Genomic DNA, 16,475 nt, shown 5'->3' with positions numbered 1-16,475 from the left:
CCCAAGAGAGCGCGTTATCGCGCAAAAGAGCCTCATCCCGCCGGACAGAACGGGCACGGAGTTGGAAGTGTGCGAGAACGCACCCTGAAAATGAGATCGACTCTGATGTCGGCTCTGATGAGGAGGTGAGATTTGAGGACATGGATTTCCCTGAGGACGAGCCGTCCGATTCTGGCCCCGCCGACTTGGATTCGGCTCCTAACTCTACGCCTCTGGGCGCGTCGTCTTCGGACGCTATACAGGGTCCTTCGGGCGGCCTGACCGACCCCCTTGGGGACCCCCTTTTTGACCCCGACCATCTCCACCACCCTAGGTCTTCAGAATGGTTCCCCCTGGACCATGTGGCACAATACCTGGAGGCTCGGGTCCGTTGCCCTCTATCAAAAGAGGCACGCAATAAGATGAAGGCAGAGTGCCCCAGACCCATCATGGCGAATAAGGTGTGTGAGACCCCGTCAGTGGACCCAAAAATGGTCCAATTTTTATCCAAGTCGGGGTGGAACCCCAGGAAGGGCCTCGAGTCGGCCTTGAAAGCATGCCAGGACAAACTCCTGGATATTTTCGGCCCATTGGCCAAGATTTTTGACATGGCAGAGATAGCCAGAGAGTCTAACACCTCTGTGGATCCGGAGGACCTCCGTGGGTGGATCCAGAGGGCCATCTGTATAGCGGGCAACGTCAACAGTTCCCTGTCTATTGAACGCCGTAAGGCTATTTTGTTCAAAATTGAGCCCAAGTTGGTTAATTTGTCCCTCACTGAAGCTAGTAGCGGGGCTCAGGGTCTCCTGTTTGGGGACTCTTTTATTAAGGACATGGGGAAATTTGTTGGAGCCTTTACAGTCCCTTGACAAGGCTCAGTCTTCCATGAGGAAGGTATTCCAGGGCCGTTTTTCCTCACGGGCCGGCAATTTCAGGGGCCGATCTGCCGGCCGCTCCTCCTTCCATGCCCGAGGCTCGGGCAGAGGCTCCTATGGTCAGAGACCTTTCACTCAACGGTCCTCCTTCCAGGACTCAAGGCCTTCGCAGAATTTCTTCCCGTCCCGAGGTGCTCCTACCCGAAGACCGTTCAGAGGAGGTTCCGGTTTCCGTCGTCCCCTTGGTAAGTGTTCCTCGTCTGTTTTCTTCTCCAGTTCGTGTAGGGGGCAGACTCCGACTTTTTTCTCATGCCTGGGAATCAATCACGTCGGACAGCTGGGTTTTAACAACTATCCGGGGTTTCCAGATAGAACTGGTTCAGTCCCCTTATCATCTCCCTGCTCCCCCTCCTGTTCCCACGTCAGGACCGGCCTCACTAGCCATAGACAAGGAGCTCTCAGACCTTTATCTCAAGGGCGCAATCGAGTTGGTACCTTACCCTTCGGTAGGTCTGCTCAGCAGTATTTTCTTGGTGCGAAAGAAAGGGGGGCAAATGCGTCCCGTCATAAACCTCAAGCCGCTAAACAGGTTTGTACGTTACAGGCACTTCAAGATGGAGGGGATTCACCTACTCAGGGATCTCCTCCTTCAGGGGGATTGGATGGTGAAGTTAGACTTGAAGGATGCCTACCTCACGGTCCCGGTCGAGAGGACATCCAGGGATCTCCTCCGTTTCTTATGGAAGGATCAGGTTTGGCGTTTCACTTGCCTTCCCTTCGGTTTGTCTTCAGCCCCCTGGTGTTTCACCATGGTCATGTGCCCCGTGGTAGCTTGGCTCCGCAGTCGCGGCATCCGGTTAATCATCTACCTGGACGACCTCCTTCTTATGGCCCAAGACCCCGCTCTCCTCCGCTCGCAGTTGCAGGTGACTATGAATCTTCTATCCCGTCTAGGTTTCCTCATCAACCACGAGAAGTCGTCCCTGGAACCGTCCAGAGTTATGGAGTTCCTCGGTTTTTCGGTGGACTCCGTCATGGAAACCCTCAGCCTGCCTCTGACGAAGATCCGAGACATACGCAAGGAGCTACGCAAGACGCTGGCCGCACAACAGATTACTCTTCGCCACCTGGCGCGGATCATAGGACTCCTCTCCTCGTCCATCCAGGCGGTGTTCCCGGCTCCTCTCCACTACAGGGCCCTTCAGCGTTTGAAGCATGCACACCTACAGACCGGGACTTCGTACGCAGATTCGATCTCGCTGGATCCCGAGACGCGGGACGAGCTGCGCTGGTGGATTTCGAACCTTCAGGCATGGAATGGGAAAGCGATCTGCGGTCCTCGTCCGGATTTCACGATCGACTCCGACGCCAGCCTCCTCGGGTGGGGGGCCCACTGCGACGGCATTTCCACTGGAGGTCCTTGGTCTCAGGAGGAGGCCTCACTCCATATCAACGCCCTGGAGCTCCTGGCCGGCTCTTTTGCTGTCCGCAGTTTTGCCAAGCACAGTGCCAGGGCCTGCATTCGTCTTCGCATGGACCACGTGTCGGCTGTCCGATATGTCAACTCCATGGGAGGTACGCATTCGAGCATGTTATCACATTTGGCCAAGGAGTTCTGGTCCTTTTGTCTCAATCAACAGGTGACGGTGGTAGCGGAGTATCTCCCCGGCCTTCAGAACGTCCAAGCGGACTGGAGCTCTCGATATCTCAGAGATGGCAGCGATTGGAGGTTAGATGGTCGGGTGTTCTCTCATATCTCATCACTCTGGGGTCTGTTCTGTATAGACCTGTTTGCGTCCCGGCTGAACACCCAGTTGCCGCGTTTCTTCAGTTGGCGTCCGATCCAGACGCAGAGGCTGTGGACGCGTTCCTGCAGGATTGGCACGGACCTCTACTCTACGCATTTCCGCCATTTGCGATGATTCCTCGGGTCCTGACCCAGGTGCGCTGGCAACAGGCGGAGTTGGTGTTGGTTGTGCCGTTCTGGACCTCCCAGTCATGGTTCCCTCACCTGATGGACCTTCTCATCCTGCCGCCGTTGTTTCTGCCGGATTTTCCGGACCTTCTTTTGGACTCTGCAGGCGCACAACATCCGCTGTTACTGGAGGGCTCCCTCCGTCTGCTGGCTTGCAGGATATCAGGCGTTTCGGACAGGGCGAGGAGCTTTCGGACGCTGCTAGAAGACTCTTGGAGCAGTCGTGGGCTCCTGGCACCAGAAGGGCCTATAGAGCGGCCTGGCGAGCTTGGACTGGTTGGTGCGTCACACGGTGTGTGGATCCCCGCTCAGCCCCTGTCTCTGACGTTAGAGTTTTTGACTTCTTTGTTCGAGGCAGGTAAGGCATACCGAACCATCAACCTTTATCGGTCTGCGATTTCTTCCTTCCATCTGGGCTTCGAGGGTCGGCCTGCCGGGCAACACCCTCTGGTTTGTCGCCTTCTCAAGGGTTCCCGTCTGTCGCGCCCTCCTCGGCCACGTTTTTCTTCCACCTGGGATGTCTCCTTGGTGTTGGATCTTTTCGCGGCTTGGCCATCTAATTCTCTCCTTTATCTTCGCCAACTTTCTGCCAAGTTGGTTACCCTCCTTTGCCTTGTTTCTTGCAAGAGGGTCTCTGATGTCAGGGCTTTGGATGTCGATGCCAGGTCTTTTTCCCCGGATGGGGTTACTTTCAATATTTCCCGCCGTACCAAGACCCACATCCGCTCTGTGTCTTATCCCAGTTTCCCTTCCGTTCCTAACCTTTGTCCGGTTGCTTGTCTCCAAGAGTATGAGACTCGTACCTCTGGCCATAGGTCGTCTGAGAGTTATCAGTTGTTTCTCTCTTACCGGCGTCCTTTTGCTCCGGTCGCTACTCCCACTTTGGCTCGTTGGGTCAAGTGGTGTATGTCTTTGGCAGGGGTTGATACCTCCGTTTTCACCGCTCATTCCACTAGAAGCGCGGCTTCTACTTCTATGTTGGTGTCGGGGGCTCGCTTGGAAGACATTATGAGGATCGCCGACTGGTCTCGAGTTTCGACCTTTAAAGAGTTTTACTTTCGACCTACTCATGTTTTTTCTTCAATGGTTGTGCAGCTTTGAACTTGCAATAGGAAGCCTCCGTGTCTTGAAATAAAATTGTGGGATTTTACTAGTCTATGACGTAAAGTCATGATTTTATGAAAGACATGGAGGCGAGTATTGCCCTCCCTTGATGTTTTCCCTCCCTTGGATTATTGCTCATTGCTTATTTAATTGATACTGTGTCGTTTGACTGATTCATGTTAATGACTTTTGATTGAGTTACAGGTGGCGATTGTTCATTGGTATGGAGCGTTTTCCTTTCATGCACTTTTGTTTCTTGCAGGTTGACTTGCCTGGTGAGGTGCTTCCAGGGGATCCTGTGTGGTCTGTTTACCTTTCCAGTTCGGCTGTTCCGTTTGCAGGAGGACTCGTTTTGTTGGCCTTCAGGTTCCATGGATGGTTCCGGTCGTGGTCTCTCCGGTGTTCCGTTTTGAGGATTTTCCAGTTTTTTCCTGAGGTCTCCGTGTGAGGGTTCCAGGAGTCGTTGCTGATCGAGGTGGCATTCGCCAAGAAAGAGGAAGTTGTGGAGACTGTTGGACATTATATAGGGTCTACTGTGTGGGGAGGGACGGTTACCATGGCAATATGTTAATATCTTCATTTTTTCTTTGCTGCTGTGGTTGTCAGTAAAGGAAGTTATAGCAATACCCGCCTCCGTGTCTTTCATAAAATCATGACTTTACGTCATAGACTAGTAAAATCCCACAATTGTCATGTACTATATGATAAATGGTTTTCACTTTTTTACATTAGTCATAGGACAACCCCTTTAAAATGTAAGCTTTATGCAAAGTCTGAACTTCCCAATGTTATCCCATTATCTGGCACTGGAGAAGCCAGCCATAAGGTATCAGATGATCATAAATGGTGGGGGGGGGGGGCAGCACATCAATACTAAAGCATGCCAATCTCAGGCATGAGCATGATAAGTAAATACATGAGCTCCTTCTAATATGCCATGTAGATACAATAACTCCTACTGTATCATAGTATTCTAATGTGCACATAAAATGTAAAGTGTTTTGGCGCACATCCTTTAAGTCAAAATAACCTTTCAACCTCTTCGGAAGACTCAACAATGCCAGCGCGGGTCTGATACAGCTCACACAACTGCACAAAAATAAAAGAAAAACTGTTGTGTCTAAAAGAAGGCAAAACTGTTTCTAGTTAAACTAAATTTACCCCCGACACCAATGTTTCACCGCAGAACACCAGACGGCAAATACAGACTATAACATGAAGGAAGTACGAGCATTAAGCTGCATTATGGGTATAGCTCCAAGAGCTAAAACTGCGTCAAATAACATAAAAGCTCAATTATGTAATAATCATTTACATCAGCTATCCGTGGAATAAACCGACAGAATTTAAGTGTAGACATCACAAATGTCTCTTACAGATCTGCAACTGCTGTGAAATCACTTTGTGCGCTTAGGAGTCATTTAGTTCGGTAAATGCACACAGATCACGTTACAGATCATCTCTGCCCCAATTTAGAACACTGCAGGGCCCATACTTTGTAGACAATCGAGCTGGGTTATATGGGAAGTACAGAAATGTCTGAGAACGTGGTACAAGTTCTATATGTGAGAGCTCACGGAAACCGGAAATGTCCCATAAATGTCGCAATGTAAATAAAATATTGGGTCTATGCGAGACCTCTAAATGACTGTCACATTAGATGGGACTTCAGAAGAGAAGGATCTAGTGGTCCTGATATCAAACAGCTTAAAAAAGAGTGCACAGTGTCAGCTGGGAAAGCAGGCCGGATGTTTGGCTGCATAGCTAGAGGTATAAGCAGTACGAAGAGAGAGATTGTGATGCCGCTGTAAAGAGCGTTAGTAAGACTATATCTGGAATACTGAGAACAGTTCTGGAGATCCCACCTACAAAGAGATATAGATAAAATGGAACAGGTGCAAAAGTGGGCTACAAAAATGGTGGAGGGTCTGAAGCATAAAACATTTTAGGAGACACTTACTCTATACAGCCTTGAAGATAGATGTCAAAGGGGGACATGGGTCACCGAATTTTTTTTCTGCTGGTAAAAACCAGATAGCAACACACATTATTTTTTACTAATTAGCTTGAATTTTCTTATTGCAGATGTTTGTAGTCTGTTTCCTGAACATTATTATGGGGGCGGCCATCTTTCCTGAGCTGTTCTTCACGAAACAAAACTAATCTTGCCGATTCGCTCATCTCTAGTCAGAACCAACATCAGAAAATATTTTTTCACCGAAAGAGCAGTTCAGGCTTGGAACAAACTCCCATCAGATGTAGTTGGGTTAAGTTCACTTACTGTAGATTTCCCGTTCGTAACCGCCAATATGCCTTTTTACAGTGGTCACAAACCTGAAGTGTCACGTCAAAGGGCCTTAGGTTAGTCTTTCATGCAGCTGTGCAGCATAGGGCAGGGGCTCAGCTCTTACATGTCCATGCAGGTGCAGAAACACATATGCTAATACCGGCAGGGTAACCAGAGAAAACCAAGTGTATAGTTGGTGCTAACTATAAGAGGGTTGTTTATCCAAGACACCTCTTTATTAGATACACTGATCTAGTAGTGCATTGGCCCTCCACTGGCCGTCAGAACCCCAGGACATCTTCTTGCAAGTAACCGTAGATTATATAGAGGTACTGACATGCTCTAAACAGCCCAGTCCACCTCACCCCAGAGATGTTGTAAAGCAGGCATGGCCAACCTGAGGCTCGCCAGCTGTTGCAAAACTACAACTCCCAGCATGCTCAGACTGCCTACAGCTATCAGCCTGCAGCAGGGCATTGTGGGAGTTGTAGTTTTACAACAGCTGGAGAGCTACATGTTGGCCATGCCTGTTGTAAAGGATTAAGATCTGGGGATGGTGAAGGCCAGGGAAGCACTTGCTGTCATGTTGCTGGAACCAATACACGACCCTTGTGGCATGGTGCACTGTCCTGCTGAAAGTGCCCTTCTGCCACCGGGTAAATAGCTGCCATAAAGAGATGAACAGTGCTTAGGTAAGTCCTACAGTCCAAAAGTCCATCCACAGGTATCCCAGGTTGTGCCAAGAAAACCTTCCAAACACCATTAGTTCACCAGTCCGCACTACCCGATAGGAAGGACTCATTGATTCATGCTGCTTGTGCCAACTGCTGACCCTTCCATCAGCATGGTGAGACAGAAATTTGGATTCATCAAACCAGGCAATGTTTGTCCACTGCTCAGTGATCCAATTTCATGCTCTTCTGATCACTGGAGTCTTGCCTTTCAGTTTTTCTTAGATGGAACTGGTTGTCTGCTGTTGTAGTCGATCCAGGCCAAGAAACGAGTAGTGGATTTTGATACGTTGCTTGGAGCACCAACATTGTGTTCAGCTGCAATGTGCACCTTCTGTTCATCAGAACAATTCCTGACATCACCCTTGGACCCATCCACTGAAGAGTTGTTTGCATCCACAGGATTGCCATTTGTTGGATGTTTTTGGCTTGATCACACTATTCTCAATATATACTCGTCAACGCTGCATAAAAGAGACAACAAACTAGGGGGACGGTTTTTGAAATACTGGCCCCAGTAGGTCTAGAGCTGATGACCATTCCTTGCATGAAGTCGCTCAGATCACTCAGATCCCATTCTAATGTGGATTCACAATGAAACTGATCCACAGAAAACACGCTCACTTGACTGCTGTACTCCAGGATCACATGTCTCATTTCCATACAGAGAAGCTCCCATCGCGAAAGGGCAAGTGTCATGATCATATGCATGTTATCGTCGCAGCTGTACGTCCACGCAGGACGTAAATTCGCCAGTGAATCTGCTTCAAAATCAGCATGAGTTCCATGCTGAATTGTTGTAGATTTTGCTGTGGATTATCGTGGAACTCGCCCTATGAATTGCAAAGGGTGATGGATAAATTCACATGGTGTTCATTTACAATACGCACCGTGGGGCTTGGTAAATGCCATTCACTTTGCTGCTGCTGTAATATATTTAGGAGTTTCTGACCGCATATGTGAACACACCCTAAAGCACACATTTAGCCAGCTACAGAAAACACAGGATAGACATTTCTATTCTCCAGTAATGTTCATAAAAGCGGTACAGTCTGAAAGCCTGCTCCTGTAAACCATGAGGAAGAATTTAATTACCTGGCTCTAATGCGGAGCACTCTTCTCCCCAGCCACGCTGTTAAACATGAGCGATTATCCTTTGAACAATGCTTTTAAACCATATACGTCTTTATTTCCCACTAGATCAACTGGCGGAGCCCATTAAAGCCACGCTGAGACACTCAATCCATTAAGCAGCAGGTAACTACCGAGTATATGAGCTCCAAAGGTTGCAGCCGCGGGGTGGGCTGGATGTATTACACGCAGACGAGTCCGGTTTTCAGGGGAAAGACGCAGAATTGTTTACAAAAAAGAGAATAATAATCGAGTTAAGGGAAGATAAACCCCTTATGTACTGTCCGATGTCAGTGTGTTCAATGATTCACCCAATGTGGCCCTGCTAGACAACAATACATAGAAGCCATCTAGAAATACACTATCCATACATCAGTATCAGCCTGAAGGCTTTACTAAAGGAGACACTTTACTGTATTTAGTCCTTAGACGTATTGACAGACTCCAAAATGACACTAACAGGTTAGGGCTGTTTCACACGAGCGGATGCCGTTCGTGGCATCCGCTCCGTGAAAGAGTGCCAAGACCCGATGCAGACTGCAGAGGCACGGAGCATTAACATGATTGATAATGCTCCGTGCCTCTCTGTGAGATAAAGTCGTCACTGTGATTTCGTAGTAAAGAGATCACAGAGAGGCACGGAGCATTATCAGTCATGTTACTGCTCCGTGCCTCTGCAGTCTGCATCGGGTCTTGGCACTCTTTCACGGAGCAGATGCCACGCACGGCATCCGATCGTGTGAAACAGCCCTTAGACTCTGTTCACCTCTACATCATGGTTTCTATCAAACACAAACTACGACAAAGTGCCAGTGCGGTGCCCGTCGTTTTAAAGGGGATAACAGCTGCGCACTGTATTGAGGGCCCCTAAGAGAACCCCCTATGCAGGTGTGGGCATAGCCTAAATCAAATAGTTAAAGGGAATCCATTACCAACGACCTCTCTATCAAACGGTTTCCATAGACACATAGCTGTGGTTGACCTGATTAATGCACAGTTTTTGTTATGCTGATCTGAGGCTCTATTCCCGAGTTAATTTTCCATATCCCTATTAGTGTTGATCGCAAATATTCTAATTGCTAATTTTTATCGCGAATATCGGCACTACGGGAATTCACTAAGATGTAGAATATGGTGATATATATTCGTAATCGCAAATATTCTTGATTTTCTTTTCATCAGTAACCTCCCTTCCTGCTTGTGGGCCAATGAGAAGGCTGCAATGTCATTATCTGAGGTTAGCAACATCCCTAGCAACCAATAGGAAAGTTGCCGACCCCTTACTATATAAGAAACTCGTCAGCAGCCATTTTCTGTAGTTTTTTTTTCAGTTCTGAGAGAGACAGCAGTGACATTGCTGTGCTCCATGCTTTGCTGTGTCATTACATTAGATAGTTAGTTAGCTCATATATATAATACAGATAGTTAGTGTGAGATAGTCAGTGTAGGTTAGCTAGTGATATAGTGTAGCTGACAGGTTTCAGTGCAGGGTGTTAGGTAGTGTGATAGGAATTACTGTTTCTCTGCTGTCCATACATACAAGCTACAGACATAGTGCTGTGATGTCACAACAATACTTAGTGCACCAATCAGTAATATCTACTCAGACCTGATAAAATGTAAAAATTCACGTATTGCGCAAAAAATATGCGCATCATTGACGATTTGCGCAATCACAAAAATAATGATTGGAGATCAAAAATTCTAGAATTCACAAATTTATTGCGAATATTATGCAAAAAATTTGCGAAAAGAATATTGCCTATGCCGCTCATACCTATCTGTATATAAAAAATAAATGCTAAAATCATGCAGCTCTCACACTGGCCGCTAAGCCTAAAATATGTCAAGACTTCCTGTTCATTGTGACTATGGCTCATGTGGCTATTCAAAGAACAGGAGGAGACTCATCAACTTCTATGAGGCATGCTGTGTGACCGATGCAGAGGTAAGGAGGGAGTAGATAAGCTGTCCTATCACCTGTTGTGAATAGTGGATCCTGTGTTATCTATATATAGGTGATAGCTGGCCTTAGTGTCAATAACAATATAACCTCTGTACTATCGTAAAATATATGGGCTCTGCGATCTTGCTGCAAATATCATTAGACTTGCTTCGTCTTGCGTCTTTGACGTGACACTTCAGTTATGCAAATAAATTACAATGTCAAAATCCGAGGCTGAACTCTGCTTTGTGCCTCATTAACGAAGGCGAGTTCAGCTTCAGATTTTGACATTGTAATTTTTTTGCATAACTGAAGTGACACGTCAAAGATGCAAGACGAAGCAAGTCTCATGATATTTGCAGCAAGATCCCAAAGACCTCCGCAGAGCCCATACATTTTACAGTAGTACGGAGGCTAGATTGTTAATGAAGTTAACCCAACTCCAGTCCTCAGGACCTACCTGCCAGTCTGGATTTCCTTAGTATTGAGCAGGCGATTTAATATTCTGAAATCATGGCCTCCAGGTGGGCCCTGAGGACTGATGTGGAGGAAGATTGTGTTAGGGCATATCCTAGCGATATGCCATAGGATGGGACTAACATTTCAAGACAGACCTGAAATTCTAATTTCCAGAAGAATTTATTTTAAGAAAACAAATTTATTTCAGATGTTTTTCTTCTAAAAGTGTGTTGAGCCATTCAAGAAATGTATCCGATCGTGCTGTTATATGTATCACATGGAATTCTGCACCTCCTTCCTAAATTCAGGGGAGTTCATAGAGTGCTTTTCTACATTCCATTTTTTAGCACTCAGTGTATGTGATAAATGCCCTCATGTAAAAAGCTCTGACTCCATGGTAGACTCTACTTACATAAAACTTATACATTAGATTAAAATGTCACTTACTTCACTGCTGCACTTAGGAAGAAATTCAGCTGTGGCATTTGCAGATTGTCTGGAGCTGCCAGATAGCGGTCAAACTGAACCTAAAGACAAGACATACAGTAAATGTACATGACATACAGCTATGCACTTACTCTGCAGCAGCCATGCTTTATGGAAAAATGGAGGAAATTTGTCTTAACCACCTCAGCCCCCCTAGCTTAAACCCCCTTAATGACCAGGCTACTTTTTACACTTCTGCACTACACTACTTTCACCGTTTATCGCTCGGTCATGCAACTTACCACCCAAATGAATTTTACCTCCTTTTCTTCTCACTAATAGAGCTTTCATTTGGTGGCATTTCATTGCTGCTGACATTTTTACTTTTTTTGTTATTAATCGAAATTTTTGCAAAAAATGACATTTTTCACTTTCAGTTGTAAATTATTATTTTTTTTAAATACATTTCTATATAAATTTTTCTCTAAATATATTGTTCTACATGTCTTTGATAAAAAAAATGTTTGGGTAAAAAAAAAAAAAAAAAGGGTTTCGGTAAAAGTTATAGCGTTTACAAACTATGGTACAAAAATGTGAATTTCCGCTTTTTGAAGCAGCTCTGACTTTGAGCACCTGTCATGTTTCCTGAGGTTCTACAATGCCCAGACAGTAGAAAACCCCCACAAATAACCCCATTTCGGAAAGTAGACACCCTAAGGTATTTGCTGATCGGCATAGTGAGTTCATAGAACTTTTTTATTTTTGTCACAAGTTAGTGGAATATGATGATTTTTTATTTTATTTTTCCTTACAAAGTCTCATATTCCACTAACTTGTGACAAAAAATAAAAACTTCCATGAACTCACTATACCCATCACGAAATACCTTGGGGTGTCTTCTTTCCAAAATGGGGTCACTTGTGGGGTAGTTATACTGCCCTGACATTTTAGGGGCCCTAATGCGCGAGAAGTAGTTTGAAATCAAAATGTGTAAAAAATGCCCTGTGAAATCCTAAAGGTGCTCTTTGGAATGTGGGCCCCTTTGCCCACCTAGGCTGCAAAAAAAAGTGTCACACATGTGGTATCGCCATACTCAGGAGAAGTTGGTAAATGTGTTCTGGGGTGTATTTTTACATATACCCATGCTGGGTGAGAGAAATATCTTGGCAAAAGACAACTTTTCCCATTTTTTTTATACAAAGTTGGCATTTGAGCAAGATATTTATCTCACCCAGCATGGGTATATGTAAAATGACCCCCCAAAACACATTGCCCAACTTCTCCTGAGTACGGCGATACCACATGTGTGACACTTTTTTGCAGCCTAGGTGGGCAAAGGGGCCCACATTCCAAAGAGCACCTTTAGGATTTTACAGGGCATTTTTTTACACATTTTGATTTCAAACTACTTCTCACGCATTAGGGCCCCTAAAATGCTAAGGCAGTATAAATACCCCACAAGTGACCCCATTTTGGAAAGAAGACACCCCAAGGTATTTCGCGATGGGCATATTGAGTTCATGGAAGTTTTTATTTTTTGTCACAAGTTAGTGGAATATGAGACTTTGTAAGAAAAAAAATAAAAAAAAATAATCATTTTCCGCTAACTTGTGACAAAAAATTAAAAATTCTAGGAACTCGCCATGCCCCTCACGGAATAGCTTGGGGTGTCTTCTTTCCAAAATGGGGTCAGTTGTGGGGTAGTTATACTGCCTTAGCATTTTAGGGGCCCTAATGCGTGAGAAGTAGTTTGAAATCCACCCTGTGAAATCCTAAAGGTGCCCTTTAGAATGTGGGCCCCTTTGCCCACCTCGGCTGCAAAAAAGTGTCACATGTGGTATCGCCATACTCAGGAGAAGTTAGGCAATGTGTTTTGGGGTGTATTTTTACATATACCCATGCTGGGTGAGAGAAATATCTCTCTAAAAGTCAACTTTTCCCATTTTTTTGTATACAAAGTTGTTATTATAGAGAGATATTTCTCTCACCCAGCATGGGTATATGTAAAAATGACACCCCAAAACACATTGCCCAACTTCTCCTGAGTACGGCGATATCACATGTGTGACACTTTTTTGCAGCCAAGATGCCCAAATTCCTTTTAGGAGGGCATTTTTAGACATTTGGATCCCAGACTTCTTCTCACGCTTTGGGGCCCCTAAAATGCAAGGGCAGTATAAATACCCCACATGTGACCCCATTTTGGAAAGAAGACAGCCCAAGGTATTCAATGAGGGGCATGGCGAGTTCATAGAAGATTTTTTTTTTGGCACAAGTTAGCGGAAATTGTTGGGGTTTTTTTTCTCACAAAGTCTCCCTTTCCGCTAACTTGGGACAAAAAGTTAAATCTTTTATGGAATCAATATGCCCCTCAGCGAATACCTTGGGGTGTCTTCTTTCCAAAATGGGGTCACATGTGGGGTATTTATACTGCCCTGGCATTTTAGGGGCCCTAAAGCGTGAGAAGAAGTCTGGAATATAAATGTCTAAAAAAAATGTACGCATTTGGATTCTGTGGGGGGTATGGTGAGTACATGTGAGATTTTATTTTTTGTCACAAGTTAGTGGAATATGAGACTTTGTAAGAAAAAAAATATATAAATTTCCGCTAACTTGTGCCAAAAAAATGTCTGAATGGATCCTTACAGGGGGTAATCAATGACAGGGGGGTGATCAGGGAGTCTATAAGGGGTGATCACCCCCCTGTCATTGATCACCCCCCTTTAAGGCTCCATTCAGACGTCCGTATGTGTTTTGCGGATCCGCGGATCCATGGATCCGCTAAACACGGACACCGCGGATCCGCAAAACATATACGGACATCTGAATGGAGCCTTCCAGGGGGGTAATCAATGACAGGGGGGTGATCAGGGAGTCTATATGGGGTGATTAGGGAGTTAATAAGTGACAGGGGGGGAAGGTGTAGTGTAGTGGTGTTTGGTGCTACTTTACAGAGCTGCCTGTGTCCTCTGGTGGTCGATCTAAGTAAAAGGGACCACCAGAGGACCAGGTAGCAGGTATATTAGAGGCTGTTATCAAAACAGTGTCTAATATACCTTTAGGGGTTAAAAAAAAACAAAAAAAACGCATCTACAGCCTGCCAGCGAATGATCGCTGCTGGCAGGCTGTAGATCCATTTGCTTACTGGTCAATCCTGTGAACGCGCGCGCCTGTGTGCGCGCGTTCACAGGAAATCTCGCGTCTCGTGAGATGACACGCCGGCGCGTCCAGGAGGAATTACAGGGCCGCCGCAAAGACGCATCCCTGTTTGCGGCGGTCCTGTAGTGGTTAAAGTGTCACTAACATTTCAAAAAACGTTTGATATATCATAGCGACATATAAAAAGTTTATATTGGTGGGTGTCTGAGCGCTGAGACCCCCACCAAGAACGAGGGAAGAGAAGCATGTGCATAGCACGCTCCCTCTCCTTGTTGCTCAGGACAGAATCAAGACACTCACATAGACTTCTATGAAGCCTGCCTCATGCAGAAAGAGCGGACTTGTCTCCATTCGTTCTAGGAACGCATGTAGCTACACACGCTGTTCCCTACAGTGCTTGTCCTCCATTCTTCCTCTTTCTCTGAAGCAGCATTAGGGCTCATGCACACGAACGTATTTTCTTTCTGTGTCCGTTTTGCTTTTTCTTTGTGCGGACCGTATGCGGAACTATTTATTTCAATGGGTCAGCCCAAAAAAAAAAAAACAGAAGTCACTCCGTGCGCATTTCGTTTCCATATGTCTATTCCGCCAAAAATTTGAACATGTCCTATTACTTTCCGCATTACTGACAAGGAGAGGACTGTTCTATTAGAGGCCAGCTGTTCCGTTCTGCAAAATACAGAATGCACACGGACGTCATCTGTATTTTTTGCAGCCCTTATTCTGAAGAAGCCCGGTTTTGGTCGAAATGTCATGCAACAGCCGCTGATACTGTAAATAAAAAGTCACCATTGATCTCATTAAATCTTCCATGCTGAAGTTTATGTATTCACTGATGACGGGGTGGGAACCCTACTTTCAGCATCAAAGAAGAGTGCGACATGGATTTGATCCTCTATCCTGTGGATAGCCGATTAACATAATAAAACTGGACAGCCCCCTTTAAGCTATGAACTAAACATAATTCAGTGTATTTCTGGAACACCTAAACAATACAACAACTTTAAGATGTGGAATGAAAGAACAGTAGGAGAAAACAAGTCCCTGTTAGAATATTTTTATTGCCCCCCCCAGGTCTTGTTACTGCAATAATTATATACAGCGACACACAGCAGACAAGAGGGTTAGTGGTTACCACTACAGGGGCTACTTATTGAACTGGCACCACCACCAGCTCCAGCGTCTAGACACTATTTATGTCACACTCCAGCCATGTCAGTGCCACTGTAGACAACTTCCATTTAGAGACTGAGCCTGAAGAGCCAGAGCATTACATCTGTACACGCAGAGGAAGGAGTGGAAGGGGCAGAGGTGAAGCAGTGTATCAGTATTGGCTGATGGGCATGTAACGTGCTGTTTATATCCTGGTAAACGTATAATTATGTGTTGGTTACTAAATAAAATGAACCACAGCATGAACACACCCAGCTTCTACACATGCCGTCACAGTAAATTTACACAGAAAAGTAGCTGACTACTTTGTATTCACAAGATCGACAACGCAAGAGAAAGTCCCCTCAACCTAAAAATTCCTCATACGGTCCCTCACCAACCAAATCGTTACTGTCTCCTAATACTGTACCTCACCAACCAAACCTTTACTGTTTCGTCCTCATACTGTACTCCAACCATTTACTGTCTCCTCCTTATACCGTACCTCACCAACCAAACCTTTACTATCTCCTCCTTATACCGTACCTCACCAACCAAACCTTTACTGTCGCGTCCTCATACTGTATCTCACCAACCAAACCTTTACTGTCTCCTCCCCATACTGTACTCCAACCATTTACTGTCTCCTCCTTATACCGTACCTCACTAACCAAACCTTCACCGTCTCCTCCTCATACTGTACATCACCAATCAAACCTTTGTTGTCTCCTCCACATACTGTACCTCACAAACCAAACCTTTACTGTCGCCTCACCATACTATACCTCACTAGCCAAACCTTTACCGTCTCCTCCTCATACTGTACCTCACCAACCATTTACTGTCTCCTCCTTATACCGTACCTCACTAACCAAACCTTCACCGTCTCCTCCTCATACTGTACATCACCAATCAAACCTTTGTTGTCTCCTCCACATACTGTACCTCACAAACCAAACCTTTACTGTCGCCTCACCATACTATACCTCACTAGCCAAACCTTTACTGTCTCCTCCTCATACTGTACCTCACCAACCATTTACTGTCTCCTCCTTATACCGTACCTCACTAACCAAACCTACTGTCTTTCACTCACACACATCATCATTTATCCCTCTTTCTGTTGGTGTCCCTCAGGGCTCTGTGCAGCTACATCTTCCTTCTAAGACAGCTCATACAGTTCCACAGTTTTCAGAACCACTTTTATATGAAAGTCAAATTTACCTCTCTGGCTCATGTATTACATTTCTCC

At 45.6% G+C, this 16,475-nt stretch overlaps 1 protein-coding gene across 1 annotated transcript in view; it reads right to left on the bottom strand.

Annotated features, from left to right (window-relative positions):
- The window catches only part of COG6 (component of oligomeric golgi complex 6), a 152,540-nt gene that overhangs the window by 15,206 nt on the left and 120,859 nt on the right, over positions 1-16,475 (bottom strand). Inside the window, 1 exon segment of the mRNA XM_044287377.1 lies at positions 10,934-11,013. Within this exon segment, the coding sequence (XP_044143312.1) occupies positions 10,934-11,013 (80 nt within the window).

The sequence above is a fragment of the Bufo gargarizans genome, chromosome 3, assembly GCF_014858855.1.
Source record: "Bufo gargarizans isolate SCDJY-AF-19 chromosome 3, ASM1485885v1, whole genome shotgun sequence".
NCBI classification, from domain to species: Eukaryota; Metazoa; Chordata; class Amphibia; order Anura; family Bufonidae; genus Bufo; species Bufo gargarizans.
The sequence above is the reverse complement of the archived record's forward strand: the minus strand, read 5'-3'. Positions and strand labels throughout refer to the sequence as shown.